This window comes from Notothenia coriiceps, unplaced genomic scaffold, assembly GCF_000735185.1.
Source record: "Notothenia coriiceps isolate Sejong01 unplaced genomic scaffold, NC01 NC01_scaffold00028447, whole genome shotgun sequence".
In the NCBI taxonomy this organism is placed as follows: domain Eukaryota; kingdom Metazoa; phylum Chordata; class Actinopteri; order Perciformes; family Nototheniidae; genus Notothenia; species Notothenia coriiceps.
This window is the reverse complement of record NW_011361148.1, coordinates 23,239-42,844: the sequence shown is the minus strand read 5'-3', so window position 1 is coordinate 42,844 and position 19,606 is coordinate 23,239. Positions and strand designations below refer to the sequence as shown.

Below are 19,606 nucleotides of genomic sequence, written 5' to 3'. Positions count from 1 at the left end.
AATCAGCCCAAGATTCATTCACAGATGACTCTTAGAGCTCAGCTTGGAGATCAGCCTTGCGTTTAGTCTTGAGATCAACCTATTAATTTCTTTTTTTCCAGTATTTTACTGGGTATAATTTAAATCTTGTTAAATGTTACCACGCTTCCCACCTTTTAATACAAACATGTAAATGTTAAAAGCAGAGCCAATGTGGTCGTTTCACTGTATTAGCCGGTAACTTGCAGTTTGTCATAACGTACCTGCGTCACTTGGCCCAAGCAGAGGCTGATTAGCGGAGTGAATGACAAATGTTGAAGGGGTTGGGTACTCGTTGAAGCCAAACGGTAAGCCGTATATCTTTGCGTGTCACATGGAAATGATTTGACCGGAATCCTTTGGCCTGCTGGGTCAGATTGGACAAACAAAACATATTAGTGATGCACTTTAAAAGTCTTTGTTAACATGCAAAATAAAAGTCACGTAGTTAAGTCGATCTTAGTATTTCTATACGGGTTTCTTTTATGGTAAATAACTTGTGACATTGAAAAACAGCAATGTGATGAAGCTAGGCTGAAAGACAACGGCCATATTAACACACATTTATTTTTGTTACCTGTGGGATAATATTGATATCCCCCTAGGCAAGGGGACCAGGGGGATTCAGAAACAGATCAGAATAAAGTGGTTTTATAAGATAAGATATACTGTTATTGATCCAAATGGGAAATTTTGCTCATAATACGCAAATTTTTGCACATAAATTAGGCAAAATAAAAAAAGGGCAGAAAATAAACAATTGCTACAATATAAAAATCCGAGTTGATGATAACAGGTTTGTTTGGTGTCCTTGCCTTCTCCACCACAGCATCAAAAGTGTCTATTTTAACGCAGCATGACAGCAGGCTTAGCGTTTCTTAATGGGAGCTTTATTCAGTCCGCTTGCGTCACCAGGCCTCTGGATGCTGCTGCAGGCAGACACAAAAAGAGGAGGTGTTAGAGGCGGACTGGACCTGGACAGGACAGGCGAAGCAGCCCTTCCCCTTCATTACTGTTCTCAGCGAGATAACTCCCATCAGTCCATTGGAGCAGGAGCAGGAGCCCTCTGCTGCCATGGCGGGCGACAGGCTCATGGTGGGCTTACCACCTCAACAAATGAAGCAAAAATAAATTAGCTACTCAATTACTGTGGTTGATTGGTGAGACATTGGATTTATTAAAATTGTCTTGCAACTCATTTAAGTTCAGGGGCGCTTGCATTAAGGGGACTGCCCGATGGCCCGGGGGGCCATCTAGTATTTAGCTCGGCAAATGGAAAGGGGCCTCACCTGCTGGATTGGCCCCCCGATCGCGGCAATCTATTATTGCCAGTATGATGAGGGCTCGCGGATCCAGTAATGGCAGCCGACACCGGGGACAGCTTAAAACTAGACATATCTATAAACTAGGTTAGGTAGTTTGGAGAGGTAATTAATAATAGGCCTTTACGTGGTGATATTCTAACCTGAAGTGGGTGTGTTTTGTCCGCTTCACCGCTTGCATGTGATGCATGGCAGCGCTGGCCGTGGGGCTCGGACTCGTCAGCAGCCCAGCCTGATCTTCTCTCTCCCGTCAGATCAGGACTTCACTAGCGTTTATGTCCATATCGGATCAGGATCTTAGCTTACGTTCTAGCTGAATGATATGACTACCTGCTTATTAAAAGACACCTCAACAATAAGCATTCGCTATGCAACTGGGGTGAAGCCCAAAAGGTATAGCCGAGCATTTATTGCATTTGTTTACATGGGCCCACCGGAACCCCGAGGCCATTACCAACAGATCAACGCACAATCAACCGCATACAGGACATCGTCTTTCTCCGATAAGTGTTAGACATTTACGGGAATTGACTATTCTTGTCTGTTCACGATAAGGTGGCGCAACTGAAGCGGGTATTTGCCGCTAAAAGGGGAAATGGTGTTTGGGCACCAAAGAGATTTAGATTTTCCGGATTAACGGGAAGCTGCTGACTTCGCCATTTTGGTGTGCTTTCGCGGATGCGCTCGGGCATAGCTATAAGACATGCTGAAGTTGTTTGTCAGACACTTTCCATCGGGATGAGGCAGCATGCCTTCCACCGATTTACAGTAGATAACATTACATTCATTGTTAACTAGCCAAAATAGTGTAGATATTATTTACACTATTATGGCCCCCTGTTAAAAATGTTTGTAATGTTATCTACTGTAAGTTGGTCGAATGAATGCTTCCTCATCCGGAAGCTGACCGAGCAGCAGTCGAGAGGAGCCGAGCGCATCCGCGAAGCACACAACATGGTGACGTTCCCGTTAGCCGGCAAATCTAAATCTCTTCGGTCAAAATAATTTCCCTTTAGCGCAATACCGCTTCAGTTGCGGCACTTATGTGACAGACAAGAATGTGACAGACAAGAATAGTCAATTCTAATGTCTAACACTTAATTGGGAGAAAGAGATGTCCTGTATGGGTTGATTGTGCGTTGATCTGTTGGTAATGCCTCGGGGTTCCGGTGGGCATGTAAACAAATGCATAATGCTGCGCTATACTTTGTGGCCTCACCCAGTTGCATAGCGAATCTTATTGTTGAGGTGTCTTTTAATAAGCAGGTAGTCATATCATTAGCTAGAACTAGCTAGATCTGATCGATATGGACATAAACGCTAGTGAAGTCTAATCTGACGGGAGAGAGAGATCAGCTGCTGCTGACGAGTCGACACGCAGCGCTGCATGATCACATGCAGCGGTGAGCGGACAAAACACACACTTCAGGTTAGAATATCACACGTAGCTATTTTAATTACCTCTCAAACTACCTAAACTAGTTATAGATATGTTTAGTTTTACTGTCGGGTCACTCATTACTGGATCCGCGAGCTGCATCATACTGGCATAATAGATTGCCCGATCGGGCAACCAGCAGGTGAGGCTTCATTGCCCGAGCTAAATACTAGATGGCCCCGGGCCATCGGGCAGTCCTTAATGTCAAGCCCTGAACTTAAATGATTGCAAGACAATTTAATAAATCCAAATTGTCTCACAATCAACCACAGTATTGAGTGCTAATTTATTTTTGCTTCATTTTGTTGAAGGTGGTACCACCATGACCTGTCCCGCCATGCAGCAGAGGCTCTGCTCCTGTCCAATGGGACTGATGGGAGTTATCTCCTGAGGAACAGTAATGAAGGGGAAGGCTGCTTCGCCCTGTCTGTCAGGTCAGTCCGCCTCTAACACCTCTTCTTTTTGTGGTCTGCTGGGGGGGAGGCAGCATCAGAGCTGGTGACGCAAGCGGACTGAATAAACTCATTAAGAAAGCTAGCTCTGTCATCTGCGTTAAAATAGACACTTTTGATGCTGTGGTGGAGAGGAGGACACAAACAAACTGTTATCCATCATGGATTTTTATATTGTACAATTGTTTATTTTCTCCTTTTTTTATTTCTAATTATGTGCAAAATTTCTAATTATGAGCAAAATTTCCCAATTTGGGATCAATAAAGTATATCTTATCTTAAAAACCACTTATTCTGATCTGTTCTGAATCCCTGGTCTTGCCTAGGGGGATATCATATTATCCACAGGTAACAAAATAAATGTGTGTTAATATGGCCGTTGTCTTTCAGCTACTTCATCACATTGCTGTTTCATGTCACAAGTTATTACCATAAAAAGAAACGTATAGAATACTAAGATGACTTAACTACGTGACTTTTATTTTGCATGTTAACAACTTTAAAAGTGCATCACTAAATATGTTTGTTTGTCATCTGACCCACAGGGCAAAGGATTCCGTCAAACATTTCCATGTGACACGCAAAGATAACGGCTACTCGTTTGGCTTCAACGAGTACCCAACCCTTCAACATTTTGTCATTCACTTCGCTAATCAGCCTCTGCTGGGCAGTGACGCAGGTACGTTATGACAAACTGCAAGTTACCGGCTAATACAGTGAAACGACACATTGCTCTGCTTTTTACATTACATGTTTGTATTAAAAAGGTGGGAAGCGTGGTAACATTTTACAAGCTTTAAATTATACAGCTAAATACTGGAAAAAATGAAATTATAGGTTGATCTCAGACTAATCCAAGGCTGATCTCAAGCTGAGCTCTAGAGTCATCTGTGAATGATCTTGGGCTGATTTCAGACTGATCTAAGGCTGATCTCAGACTGATATAAGACTTATCTCAAGCTCATCTCAGGCTGATCTCAGACGGTTTATAGGCTTTCTAAGGCTGGATTCAGATTTATCCCAGTCTAATCTCAGACTAATCCAAGGCTGATCTGAGACTAAGCTCAGGCAAAGACAGCAGGATGAATTTTAATTTCTAATGTCTTGCCTGTGGTTGCCAGGGGGTCAGTCTATCTTTGCTCCGCATCATAGGATATTTTCCTTTGTAGGAAACACACAATTTGTCTCATTCTCGATTGGCCACACTTTTGTGTTGGGTTGCTGTATTTCTTAACTCTCTGCTGTAACTCTCTGCCTCTGAACCAGGAACCCTGATGGTGCTGAAGAGTCCGTATCCGTGGCGTGTGGAGGAGCCATCCATCTACGAGTCAGTGCGAGTTCACACAGCCATACAGACGGGCCGCACAGAAAACGACCTGGTGCCCACCGCACCATCGGTATGACAGCAGTTGATTCCAGAATATATCAAATATCTCTGTGATGTGACCAAAGTTACCTGCTCCAGGTTATGAGGGAAATTTGACCCGCTGGACCTACTTCTGGACTCAACCAGTTGAGCCCCAAGCCTGTTTTTCAGGTCTCAGGCTCGAAAATGACATTCCCAGAACAAATGACTATCTTCCCTTCTAAAAGGGGTAAATTAATAATATTTTTTCTCAAAGCAGTGATGAACCTGTGAGTTGGATGTAGAAAAGTCAGGATCAATATAGATGTTTTTATTTTAAAGTAATTTTTGATTGAACATAGCCATTATAAACCATTACTTATAGTGAAAATCACCCTTGAATGATGGGATAGTAGACTAAAAGCTTTAGGAATCCAAACTACATAACATATAATAAGTACCCTGTATCAAGATTGATGCAAAACAAGTGAAATTGACCTTTTTAGAGAGATTTAGCACAAAGAAAACACTTCTGGGGTCATTTGGGTGGATTTGACCTATCCCTGGCCCCCCTTGGTCGATTTTGATGATTGACATCTCTTTTTAACCGTTAGAGCCAATAGAATCAAGGGGGAAGATCCACATAGAGAGGCGAAGTCCCGCCCATCTACTTCCGACCCATGGGAACTTATTTCGGAAAAATTATGTATTGAAGTCAATGGGGGAGAGAAAGATTATCTTTCGATCCCGTTTGAATTGTGCCACGAATTACATACATGAGGTTTGTCAATCTTAACAAATAATTTCCATGTCAAAAAAGTCACAGTTTGTCATAAAACTGTTGAAATATAAGACTATGAAAAATACGCAACGAGAAAGACTACAAATCCCAGAATCCCGGTCCCGCATGCTGGCTCTTACGGAACCGACTAACTCCCCTTTTGTGTATGCACAGCTCTCAACATGCCCAGACTTTTAGTGATTTTCTACTTGTTTAATACTTTNTCAGATTGAACATAATAAAAAAATATAAATGATTGTGTCCGTCCAAAATAAACCCATTACTTATAGTGAAAACCACCCTTGAATGATGGGATAGTAGACTAAAAGCTTTAGGAATCCAAACTATAACATATAATAAGTACCCTGTATCAAGATTGATGCAAAACAAGTGACATTTGACCTTTTTAGAGAGATTTAGCACAAAGAAAAACACTTCTGGGGTCATTTGGGTGGATTTGACCTGTCTCTGGCTCCGCCCCTAAGGAGTGAGAGTGACGCGTAGCCAGAATACGCAAAACAGGAAGCTGTCATACACTGTGGAAGCTATCATTAGCAGCTAACATGAAAACTCAGTTTTTGACATAAAAATTGAATTATGCATTATCAATAAAAAAAATTAAGTGACACAGAAACATTGGATTAACCTATGGATTAACCTTCAGCTGCGTTTTTCTCGTTTTAATGCCATTGAACACAACTTTTGATCAGAATAACAGCAAAAGGTGAGCATATCTCCGTTTTTTGCTACCTAAAGCTACGTCGTGTGTTGTCTGGTTTTGCTTCCCTTGTCGCAAGTTCTGATCGCTCAGTGATGATATTTATATTTCTAGAATCTGTGGAATCTCAGCCTGCTAGCAAAGCTTGATTGTGCAGATCTGATAAGTATATAGATCGATTCATACCTAGAGTTCTGTGCTAGCATTTTTTCGCTCAGGGCTCATTTAGACGCTTCTTGTGAGACTTGTGTTTTGTTTCAGAAAAAAAATTCATATCGTCAGTTAGCTTAGTTTCTTCCCGTTAAGTGAGTATGACACATTTATAGTTTATTACATTTTAAGAAGCCCTGAGACACAGTTTCGTGAAAAAAGCCCTGTATGCCCCGCCGGCGGGGGCTATGGGGCTTAACAGGTTAATCACATGTTTTATAGTGTGACAGGGTCCCCAGGACTGAACTGTTAAACTGCAGGATAAGTTTTCTTTACTAACTAAATAGTTAACTTGCAAACATCTTTAGAAAGTTAATCCCACTAATTATTCTGACACTCATTTAAAATGCAGCTAATATGTGCTGTTATTAGGCGTAACAACGGTGGAAAATGGAAAAATAGCCTTCATTTAGCTCACTTATAGCTATTTTAATGTGAGTTGCAGAGGCAATCTTGAAAGAATTCCGTCATGTTCTTTGTTTGAGGGGGTTCAAGACTGAAAATATTTAGATTCAATTCTACTTTGTTACAAATGTTCTTCATCCACATTTTCATCGAATACGTTCACATGCATCTCAATTAGGGTTTTACCACAGTTTGAGACCGATGCCTCTTGCCAGTTAATGGCTTTGGGCTTAGTACACGTACAAATGCCAAAAGGTGGAGATGCATGCCCAAAAGAAAAGCCCACGTTCCTGATTTTAAGGAGTCACATGTATATTCTTAATAATAATGAAAAGGTGGATACCAACAAGTGTTTGGATATGCAAAAATAATGCATACATTTCAACCAAACCTTAAAACTTAAAGCACATACTTGTTAGACCAAGGTAGCACCTTAACAAAAGCCAAATGCTTAAATGATTGTATCATGTAATCAGAACTATGGGAGTGAAAAAGTTTGCCACTGTGACATTAAACTTCTCTAAAGGCTGAATGCAATTTGTGGCAGGAAAATAAAGAAAGAAGGATGCGTCACTAATTCTCCCATGAAAACAGCAGTTTCTCCTGTTGTCTCTCCAGCTGGTACCTCCACTATTGAGCAGTCTCAGCAGCTCATATCGAGCACCAACACCATCGCTGTGTTGCTGCGGGGCCATCTGCTGAACACTTGGCAGTGGGTCAAATTCCAGATATTTCCCATGCTTCACACTGATGCTTGACATCTATCAAAATGATATGGTTGTCATCTATCAGCCGGGGCTGGCGCTGATGAGGAAAATCCCATCAACCAGATGAGTAACAGCAATCATACATCTCTGCTGAAGGAAATTATTTTCATTTATCCATTAAAGGAAGAGCAGAAATTGAGTTTGGGATAGTCTAGTTTTTTCTGCACAAGTTATAAAGTAACAAAAAAGAGGAGGATTGTAGGCTGATGATGGGAGAGGCATGACAAAAAGAAAGAAAGTTTGCTTTCAACATCAAACACGTTACAATACCTTCTTTATTCTATTTCCCGCACGTACACTATGACTCATTCAGGCTTCATGTCCTGCTTTTTTCATGTGCTTCCTGCTTTAAAGTTTACACTCCTACTGACATCACTGGAAGAGTCATCAGCTCCTCTCTCTGGCACTGCGTACAAGATGATGTAATCCTGGCACAGAGGGGCCGACATACGGGGCGGTGATCACGTCACCAAAGTGCAGGGGAAGGGCAAAAACATTTAATGCTCATCTGAATGTGAAGACTATGTGGCATATTCAAATGCAAGTTAATGTTTTAACAGTTTTATCATTTCTACATATGGCCAACAGGAAAATATTAAAACCGTCATACCAACGAACACCTATACTGTAGATGCAACAAAAAAGCAGGAAAACACTTTTTGAACATAATCATGTTCAAAAAGGACTATATATGTAAAAGGAGAGCCATTGGATGAAGGAATTTGTGTCATGGGTGTAAAGAATACAAATGAATGATCACGTATGAGGGGAGAACGGGATGTATCCCCTGTTATGTCTCCTGCACAGTACAATAAATCACGGCTGAGCCTGGGTTGAGGCTTTGTGCGATGTGTTGAGAAGACCAGGAAAGCCAATTGGACATGCGGTGCCTGTTCCGATCAGCTCTGCAATGCCTCGCAGCCTCAGGTGGAAGGCTCTGAACATTACTCTGGGTCCTACAGTTAACCATACCTGACATTTCCCTAGGCAACAGTGTGCCTGTGCATGGCTGTGTTTGAGTTTGTTTCAGTATACACTGCAACAGTGGATAGGGATTGTGTTGAGTAGAGAGGATTGCCCGACAAACTACAACGATAGATTACATTCCTAAAATTGCAACTCAAAATGTTCCTCAAAATGTTCAGCCATAATTTCACTGCTAGCCTAAATCTCATTGGACAACCACAGATGCACACTGCTGCACATGGTGCAAAACAATTAGAATTGTCTGGTGAGGGATTTTCAGGCCTAAGCTCCCGAGAGGTGAAATCTTTGCGACAGATGGGCTGGACATTTTTCCATAACTCCACACTGTGCCTTCTTCCAAAGATCCTTTCTCCCTGAGCTGCAGAGGTCATTGGATTACTGACCAATGAGAGCTGTGGCACAGCATTATCTGCCTCTAAGGAATCCCTCCATGTGACCAACATTGGTGTAACACAATCTTAGATGATGCATCACTTTCAGCCGCCTGTAAGTGTTATGTGTTATCCTATGGTCAACACATCTGCTTCATTGTAACACCTGATATGCTAAAACACTTTAAATGCAATTCAGAGCAATTAAAGGGGGGGGAATCAGGAGTGTTTTATCACGTGCTACATTTATCACATTTGCATGTTTTTCTTTTATTACCTCAGTGAAAAGTGGTGCCATTATTCAACTGTATTAATGGTAAGCAGCTGTTTAAGTGGCTGGCTCCTTCAAATATACTGCCAAGGCTTCCCTTTTATGTAAACCTTGAGTGATTTGTTTTTTTTTGTGATCATTTTTTGTAAATATTATAATAAAAGTTTAAGGATGTAGAGACCTTTTAAAAGGATTTGATAATGATTTTTGTATCAGATATGGAATCAGATTGAGGAACGGTAGATGAAAACACTTATATCATCCCTGTTTGCATTCACATGAAATATGTAGATTGCATACCAATGACACACTGCTGATTGCTCATTTCGCCTACTGCTCATTTGCATAAAGCAGACACGCAATGCAACAATAAGATGTGTGAATAATTTCCCTCCAACCATGAAGAGGGCGAGTCTCTCGACAGTGTAGGATGACTCACAGCAGAAACATGTTACTATACAAAGCCGTCGTGAGGATGTGCAATATTTACATATAAAAGATGGCGTCATCTGTGGCATCTGGAAGTGTCAAGGACGAGGATGACACGTCTGTATTTCCGTGAGTCGGCATGGTGCCCAAGTAACAGAGGACTGCCAGTAGGAAGCAATGTTTGAAAAATAATCAACGTTGAGCCAAACTGTCATTTTGATTGATTGGGATTCATAGAGGCAGAGGACATGGTAAAAAAAAGTTTGGACTCTGTTTTGTCCTTAAGCCATATTTTTGTATCTGTCTACCTATTTAGCTTGTCTATCATTATTTATTTTTGTAAAACGTTATTCTATAGTGATCTTCTTCTGGTTTTGGAAAACATTTCTGGCAACCTGAAAGACGCAGCAAGGCAGCCAAAACTGAACTCTCAATCAAAAGCTGCCGGCCAGAACTGACACACACATTAGTTAACAGATTCACAGCAATCCATTTGGATGGACTGTTTTCCTGTCAGCAGGATTAAGGAAAAACTGCTGCCTGATTCTCATGAAACCTGGTGGAAGTGGATATCAAAAACCAAGGAAGAATCACAGGAAGCATCTGTTAACAACGTGTAGTTTAAATCAAATTAAACTCATGTTGTAATTAGCATATTTGTTGTTAAACAGACCATTAACACACAAAATTGGGAAGATTTCTAACTTGGAAAGCATTTGAAATCATTATTTGCTCTTCTGGAGGTCTGGGCTCTCCTAGTGCCATTCTAGTTGCCTGTATTTTTAAATTGAGTCTTAAAAAGAGATATTTGTGTTTGTAATTGTTTCCACATATGGGTTATTGTAAATGCAAAGATAATGAGTAGAACATACAGTATGTATCGATACTTCCTAAGGTTAAATCGAATTGGACCAAACCATCACTGAAGCCCATCAGAAGTGTCAAGTAAGCCAAAGCGTAAGCAACATACACTAACTACTTTAATGAAAATACAGAAAACCATCCCATATATCCACTTACAACAACTTGTCCGTTTAACTCCCAAACACAACACACACTCCTCACCACACGGCTGGCACACACACGGGTGGATTACCGACAACTGGGACTGTCTTTTGCCTCGCTCAACTTGTGCATGAAAACAGCTAATATTCTACCGGGGACTCAGGAATCAACCGGCAGCTATATCCTCTGAGAAATGAAGCAATTTAAAAGCACTACGCACCAAATGTGATATTCATGATTTGGATTCCAGCAGCAGCCGAGCCAAGCCACCCTGTCATAACCGTGCAGACGTGACTCCCATTCAGACAGAGGGGAGGGGGAGTGAAGTAAAGAGCGGGGGGGGGGGGGCGAGGAGAGGAGATTCCAGCTCTCCAGAAATGGTGGCAGGAGGCAAAATAAAGAAGAGGACAGGGAGAACTAATATGTCCATTTGCAGTCATTACATCCATCATCCAGCCATCTTTCTATCGAGGCAGAGATTGTACTTTTCTTTGAGGCTCTAGATAAAGGGGTTAAAAGGAAAAGGTCAATTTACCAAAATCACAAATAATGTGTATTTTTCTCACTGCGTTTTGCTTTGCAGTTTCACAGTGTTATTGTTTTGTTACCCTCATTAATTCAGTTTCCAGCAGCCGACAGCTGTTTTCAACTAAAAGCTCCTTATGAAATCCACTCTACACGACCTGCCCAGCAACAGCAGGCTGACTGTATTTGAAAAAATGTCTGTTACTTTCGGTTGATGATGAGTATGAGCTTTAAAAAAGATTTTGTTTCCATTGGTTCCCACATTTGGGTTATAGTACATTTCCACCGTTTGCAAAGATAATGAGTAGAACATTCGTATTTATTAGATATGGTGATATGTTCACTGGTTTCTACCAAACCATTACCTTAGCCCATCAGAGGTGTCAAGTAGGTAACGCATAAGCAAGATCAATTCTTAATTACCATACAGCAACTACTTTAATGAAAAAGACAGAAAAGCATCCCATATATCCACTTACAACAGCTGTTCTCTTGTATATTTCTATATTGAAAAATGGTCTGTTAGTTTTGGTTAAAAACGAGCCCAGTGTGGACCAGCTAGCCACACAACTGTAAGGTTTTTAAAGTCTAACATAGTTGGACAGAGGTTAATGTAACATGTAACAAACACATTGCTCCTACAGAGAGTGGCTAATATTTAGTAGAAAGGCCTTGTTACTTGAGATAAAAGATAGCGTGGCTTTAAGATAGGGATCAGCACCTGAAGATCAAGGCCAGAGTTGCTCTTAAGGGTTAGCATAGCTGCTGGAGGCTGTGCTGGCTAAGCTGCAGGCTCATTGATCTGAGAGCATCAGAACAAGGAGACACTGCAGCATCCAGCCGGCACTCAGCAGGGTCACTCTGTAATGTATGCTAGGATGTATGTGTGCTCAACCCTCCCCCCCCCCCCCCCAGCATGTGAGATGGCATACATACTGAGCTCCAGCTGGTAGGAGGCCAGTAGGATGAAAACGAGGGCATGGCGGGCGCATTGGGAGTCACGGCCAATGCGGAAAAACATGCGGGCTGCCAGGTGGCATGAGGCATGTTCGGGTTTGTGTGCATTAGTGAGTGTTTTGTGTGTAAGAGCAAGAGCTTAAAATATCTGTGAGAGTGTGGGAGGCAGGGAAGAAGCACCTGGAGCTATACGAGAACCCTGGGATATCCACCTTCAGAAAAGGGATTTCTGCCTATCAGACACGCACGTGCCTCGACACAAATAAAAAAAACACCACCAAGACTACCCTTATTATCAGTCTTCCTGACTCCAAACTTCACATTCTCAAAATGTAACACACACACACACTTGGCAACCTCCAAGTGTAGACATAGGACCAAAGATGAGTTGGACTGAAAGCCAGCAAATGTCAATGTTTCAGTTTTGGATAAAGGTGAAAAGAGATTAGGACAGTCAAGTAGGTTAGGATCAATACTATAGGTGGACATCTGTATAATTTAAATTCAACGATAGTGAGAAAACACGAAAGATTGAGTATGAGAAAGTATGAGCGGGAGTTGACAGGGAGAGGAGGAAGCGAGACGAGTAGACAGGATTACTTAAGACTTCCCCTCAGATCATACAAGCCCCTTAAGAATCTTTCTCAGACTGGGAAACACACTTGCAAAACATCAGTAGCAAAATACATGGAATCAACTTTACAGCCACGTTTGCTGTTCGAAGCTTGAGATGAGGAATGAATGATGTGACTGAGCAGGCATTTCATTTGTAATTTAAAGCTTTGCAAATGGATTTTTTGCTTCATTTCAATCAAGTAAAAACACACATAAGCTGTTGGAATGGTGAACGGTAATGTTGGATATACAGTCCATCCTAGTATTCCGAGATACTTGCTGTGTGCCTTATCTCCTTTTGTCACTATTTACCCAAAAGAATCTATCAATATTATCGTCCTAAGCCTCATTGTAATTTTGCTTGCTGAAAGATAGATGAGAAGCTCGATACCACTTGCATGTGTGTAATCTAAAGTAGCCTACTGCTAGCCGCTATGCTAACTTATCTTAGCACAAAGACAGGGAACAGGGTAATAACTAGCCGGACTTCGTGCACTGTTTACAAAACGTATTTACTGATTTGTTATAACAGTACGAAAATCAAATTGTAAAAGAGACACATTTCTGTTTCACTGTCATATTTCAATGTGGATTGCAGACTTAAGCTTTTTAGAAACAGTAAAATTAGTGATAAATATATAAACAAATACACACACAGCCCTTATTAGTATGTCTGTGATGTGTCCCTGTCATCCTCACGTTAATTGAAATGTATTATTCCTCCTGCGGCACTGACAGCACAGATACACCATCTTGTGTGACCAGGATAAATTTTCTAAATGGAAATTACAATGCCACTTCACGTCTCCTACTTTTCATGTGTCACTATATTCCCATTAAGCAAAATAAAAATGTACAGTACTCTCCCTTCTTTGAGTTTTTTTTCATATTTCTGTCAATGTTAATCAATCTGCAGGACTTTCAGGGGGCATGGTTGCTGAATCACTAAGGAACCCACGTATGGAATCCCCCGGTGATGGATCCGTTTCCGCAGCACAACCATTAGTACCTACTATTTGTTACTATTTTAGAAAAAAAATTGCACACAAATAATATTTACTTAAATGTTTGGAAGTGTGCAGTAGACCCATAGATGTGCATAATTTCTCCCATTCAAATAATGTGTTCTGGTGTTATTTCATCATCATGTGAGATGCATAATTGTTGTTTTGTTAAACCGTTATGCCTAAAGAACATAACTTTAAGTAAAGCTTGTACATCAATATAACACTTATTGGGTATGTATTGGGGTTTAGAAGCTGTGGATTTTGGATACATTTGATTTCCCTGTGAGTGAAGGCTGCTGGGAGGGGCTACATGTTTAAAAGGGGCTGCTCTGGTCAACTCCAATACAGTAGATGGCCACCCGCCATAAAACCATAAAAGGAAGAAGAAGAAGCTGAGTCAGTCGTGGTTCTGCTACAGGGCAGGTAAGAGTAAGACCTCATGAGTCATTGAGAAACTCGTTTTTGTGATAAATCAGGTCAGCATAGTTTTTCCAAATATGCCTGTGTCTCTGAAGAGTTTGAAATAGTACCCGATTACAACCCTGCTGACATTTAATTGGTACATCTCATATCTAGTGTGTGTTTGCCCATTTCTGGGGTCAATTCACCTAAAAGCAGTTCTGTTTTACTTCCATGCTAATGTTTTATATTCCTGACCCATGTTTTTTAGGAATTATGTCTTAATGGCACGATGAATCAATCTGGATTAACAGAAACAATGCAAATGCAGCCTAGTGGGACAGATGGGGCTCAGCGCGGTGTGTTTTGTGTGCGTGTGTGTAGCTCTGGCACAGGCAGGCAAATGACCTTGATTGTGGCTAACAAAAAACATTCAGCTCATTCGACCAACAGCCACAAAATAAAAAATGATCCGGAAAAGTAACAAACCCTGATGGTAGCTTGATTATGAAAATATATGCTCCAAAACAGGGAAAAAAAGAGACTAAATAACAGAATCTTGATGCCACCAACCTTGTTTGAAACCAGGAATCTGACACTGACTTGAAACATACCTTCATCAAACAGATCAAGGCTTATTAGTCACTCTCACGAGGCTGTAAGGTTGTAAATATCTTTCTGTCTTTGTTGTTATTACTCCATCTGTGTTCCTGCAGTGTTACATCCTTTAGTGTGTGCCTTAATAAGGAAAACATTATAGTCTGCACAATCAAAAGTAGAAGGTAGTTTTTGTATGTGTGAACGTACAATCATATGCCTCAAGGTCAAAGATATGCCTTCATGCAAAATAAAACTCACTAACTATAAAGTGTGTGTTTATAATGCCACCACGCTCCCTTGCACCTGTGAAAACGCTACCTCAGCAAGCGTCAAACAGATGCATTTTAAAATAGCTTATAACACATTCAAGGTGTGCAAACACAAGTGGGCACAGCAACCTCACCGGAACAAACAACTAATCCAAAGGGCAAAGTAAGGATGACCTGCTGAGGGCATGGTTTAAATAAATTCCTGTTTCATTACAAATCATCAAAGATACTCTAATGTCAACATGGAGTCCCACCCAGTAGTGACAATTTACCTTGGTGCAGAATTAACAAACCAAAACTTTTAAAATGCCAGCCTTGGTCTTAAAATCAATAACCATTAGGCGTTCCATTGATTTAGCAGGGCAACAACTGAACAAGTGAATAAACGTGAAAACACAGGAGTAGCTTGAATTACCTGTCAGGAAATTAAGCCTCAGGGGGTGTGGAGTTAATCAAAGGTAAATCCATCAGGCCTCATGCAGTGATACTATTTCACGTCTTCTTTACAATCTTAACTGTATTGCATCTGTTGAAAATGTCTCCAAAATGTCATCTGACACCCTCACATGGGAAATAACAGGCTGTGGTGTTTGATCTCATGGACCTTCAGGGTACTACAGTGTTATTCCAAGCACATTTGCTATATTTAGACAAGAAAAAGTATCCATATTATTAGGGTCGCTGAATAAAATATGAAATAATTTATGTATTTTGTGAGTCAGGAGAAGCCTAAATAGCAATTGCTAAAGGGCATCTCTGTTATGGAGACGAAAATTCAACAAGTTAAAAGGGATTTGCTGCATTTGCATATCTTATGTGAATAGTTTTGTCTATTTTATGAGGAAAAATCGGTCAGAATTCACAGTAAATGTTTCGTTAACATTGGTTTTGTAGTGCACACAGCATGTACTGTAAGCTACTTACTCCGTTTTCCTCGCCAGCCCGACGGAGCGGCAGAGAGTGGTGGGAGTCTGCGGAACCAGGGACTTACAGCAGGGGCTCCTCTTGTCCTCCTCCACGGAGTCCGGGCTGGCTTGGCTCGTTTTGGGCGACTGTGGTAAGGTGGGGACGAGCTGGAGCTGCTGGGGGTGGTGGGCAGTCGGCGCGGGAGGGATGGGATGCTGCTGAGGCTGGGCCGGTAGACCGGGGATCTGCTGCTGCTGCTGCTGCTGCTGCTGCTGCTGCTGCTGCTGCTGCTGCTGCTGCTGCTGATGCTGCAGCAGCGGCGGCGGCTGTTGCTGCTGCGCCTGCTGGCCGAGGTGAGCCGCAGCCTTGTTGCTCACCGGGTGCAGATGGAGGTTGGCCGGTGCCTGGGGACTGGCGCTGCGGTGAGTCGGGTGGTGGTGATGGTGGTGATGTTGAGGGGGCTGCTGGACGTAGTGGTGGGGGTCCCTCAAATTTCGGTTCTCTCCTATCAGGTCCTCCACCTTTCGCTCGAGTTCGTCGATGCGTTGGCGCTGCGTCTGGATCAGGCTCTGCTGGTTCTGCACGATAGTGGTGAGCTCCTTCAGGTAAAGAACGGCTTTCATGGGATTATCCAGCAGGCTCTCCATTACTGACTATAAACGTGGCCGTGTGCCCAGGTATGGTGACTTCTTCTTCAGCTGCTTGTGGCGCTGCGAACCGTCGATGGGCCCTCTGAACGGTGCGTAACCGGAATGCTCTGGCGGCCGTCTGACGCCTCAGTAGGCTACGCTCTGCTTGGGTTGGGTAATCTCTCTCTCACTCTCTCTCTCTCACTCTCTGTCTCCCTCTCTCTCCCCCTCTCTCTCTCAGAAATGGTGCTGATGCAAGGAGGGCTCAGCATCGGGGGCGGGGTCGTAGTGGTGACGTCAACACGCATAGAGAACAGCAAATCTGTTATGCACGTTTTACACACCGTGGTGAATTGTGTTTTTTTTGTATAACTTCCATATCTTTCTAATACCATGGAAGGCTTGTGTAAAACATCGAGACTTTTCAGTCAAAACTAAATCAGTTTAACTTTATGCTACGTGCCGTGTTGTGTTTGTGTTCCCCCCCTCTCCCCCTGATTGTCTCCCTCCAGGAGCAGCCTCTCCCTCAGGTGTTCCTAATCACTAATCAGGGCCTGGTTTACGTTAATTGCTTTGTAAGAAATATTTTCGTAGTTTGCCTCTAGTTTGTGTTTTTGTTTTTCTTCATTAAAAAAATCTGCAACATTTTAAGTACAATGTTCATATAAAATAAAAGAAGCCCTAAAATCCAATAAAAGGCGGTGCGTCTTTATCCAATGTACTACAACGCTACATTGATGTGGATTCCTGACAGAAGCCATTGAAAAAAATAATTTTCAGTAAAAACTGTTCATCATAAAAGGTTGGGGAAAGAGATAATACCTTTCTCCTGCTACGTTGAGAAAGCACAGCAATGTTTTATGCAGATTGGCTCAGGCTGCCTTTCAGTCCATGCCTTGGAATCTCTGACTTTACCAAAAGGGACATACAAAAAGAAGTCAACCAGACAGAGAGCAAGGAAAGGAAATGGCTTTTAGGTTTGCTGAGATGATCACTCCTGATACAAACTGAAGTGATATCTCACTGAGAGAGGGCTCGGCTCTTGGGGGTGCTGTGTTTTGATACTTTTTAAATATGCACTTTCAGTTGTTACACTGCGGATTTGCAGGATGGTAAACTCCTTGATGTTCTACTGTCAAGATAATTGTGTTTTACTTGGTATTGGGGATTTCACAGAAAGAAAAACTAATGTAACTTTTGTTAAAACACTTTTTGTTTATCTCATGATCAGTCTTTGAAATCCAAAGCCTGCTGATATTCAAAATGGCTGTTAATTGGAGTCGAAATCTAATGAGGCATAGAACAGTCGGCCAAATCCATCAAGAACAGAAGTGACCTTAACAACATGCTGTGATTAATGCTGTTTTTATAAAAGCGAAAAATAGAGTTGTTTATATAAAAAATGTTAAGGTAACTCAGAGGATATACAGTGGGGCGGAAAAGTATTTAGTCAGCCACCAATTGTGCAAGTTCTCCCACTTAAAAAGAAGAGAGAGGCCTGTAATTTTCATCCTAGGTATACCTCAACTATGAGAGACAAAACGAGAGAAAAAAATCCAGAAAATCACATTGTCTGATTTTTAAAGAATTGATTTGCTAATTATGGTGGAAAATAAGTATTTGGTCACCTACAAACAAATAAGATTTCTGGCTCTCACAGACCTGTAACTTCTTCTTTAAGAGCCTCCTCTGTCCTCCACTTGTTAACTGTATTAATGGCACCTGTTTGAACTCGTTACCAGTATAAAAGACACCTGTCCACAACCTCAAACAGTCACACTCCAAACTCCACTATGGCCAAGACCAAAGACCTGTCAAAGGACACCANGTCCCGCGACTCCCACCCATGCCATGAGGTCCCGCCCCACCCTGGTTTGTGTTGTGATTGACAGCACTGTCAGGGCTCTCTGAGCTTATCAGCCCATGATTGATTGACAATGACAAACAGTAGACCAATAATATGTGTCGATGCTGGCAACACACTGCTAGCCCTCTGTAGCCAATTGGCCGGCCCAATTGGAGGGAATTTAGAGGGGAAAAAACGAAAAGAAAAAAAAAACATTGCGGACCGGCCCACATTGGGTCAACGGCCCACCTGGACGATGCCCGGTATGCCAGATGGCCAGTCCACCCCTGCCCTCAAACGATAACGGGTCCCAGGGTGGGTAGATCTGGGGACGGAACGCTCTGGGGGGTCAAACAGCTCTGTGTGTACGCCCGATACGCCCTAGCCCCGCCTCTCCCCACCTCTCCTGCTCACCCCCGTCATTGCTGATGTGTTTCGCCAAAAACAACAACAACAAAAACAGTGTTTCGAGGCAGGTCCCGGTATCTCGCAGGACAGTGCACCCAGCAGGAGCCTCCAGCAGACCCCCGCAAGGTTCCCTCGTCCCTTGGAAGAGGCGGAGAGGTGGATGTTGGAGATGAATGTTCAGACTGGAGCCACAAACCACCAGGAGACAGGAGTTTAAACTTCTTTGTTTTATTTATCAGGGTATTCAGTTGGTGGGATGGTAGCTGTTGCCAATGGCACAGAACATAGGATTGGGAGGACCCCCGGCAGAAGAGTAGTCAGCAGGGCCTCCAACGGCACAGGACACAGGGTTGGCAGGACCCCCGGCAGAAGAGCAGCTGGCGGGACCCCCAACGGGACAGGACATGGAGTTGGCAGGACCCCCGACGAAACAGGTGTCGGCTGGANACTGGAGCCACAAACCACCAGGAGACAGGAGTTTAAACTTCTTTGTTTTATTTATCAGGGTATTCAGTTGGTAGAACCATTGGCAACAGCTACCATCCCGCCAACTGAATACCCTGATAAATAAAACAAAGAAGTTTAAACTCCTGTCTCCTGGTGGTTTGTGGCTCCAGTCTGAACATTCATCTCCAACATCCACCTCTCCGCCTCTTCCAAGGGACGAGGGAACCTTGCGGGGGTCTGCTGGAGGCTCCTGCTGGGTGCACTGTCCTGCGAGATACCGGGACCTGCCTCGAAACACTGTTTTTGTTGTTGTTGTTTTTGGCGAAACACATCAGCAATGACGGGGGTGAGCAGGAGAGGTGGGGAGAGGCGGGGCTAGGGCGTATCGGGCGTACACACAGAGCTGTTTGACCCCCCAGAGCGTTCCGTCCCCAGATCTACCCACCCTGGGACCCGTTATCGTTTGAGGGCGTATGTTT

At 42.6% G+C, this 19,606-nt stretch overlaps 1 protein-coding gene across 1 annotated transcript in view; it reads right to left on the bottom strand.

Annotated features, from left to right (window-relative positions):
* The window catches only part of LOC104958232 (protein TsetseEP-like), a 62,447-nt gene extending 45,846 nt beyond the window's left edge, over positions 1–16,601 (bottom strand). Inside the window, exon 1 of the mRNA XM_010785963.1 lies at positions 15,816–16,601. Coding sequence (XP_010784265.1) covers positions 15,816–16,444 — 629 coding nt within the window. The 5' untranslated portion in view covers positions 16,445–16,601. The remainder of the gene's footprint in view (positions 1–15,815) is intronic.
* Positions 16,602–19,606: the final 3,005 nt, after the last annotated feature.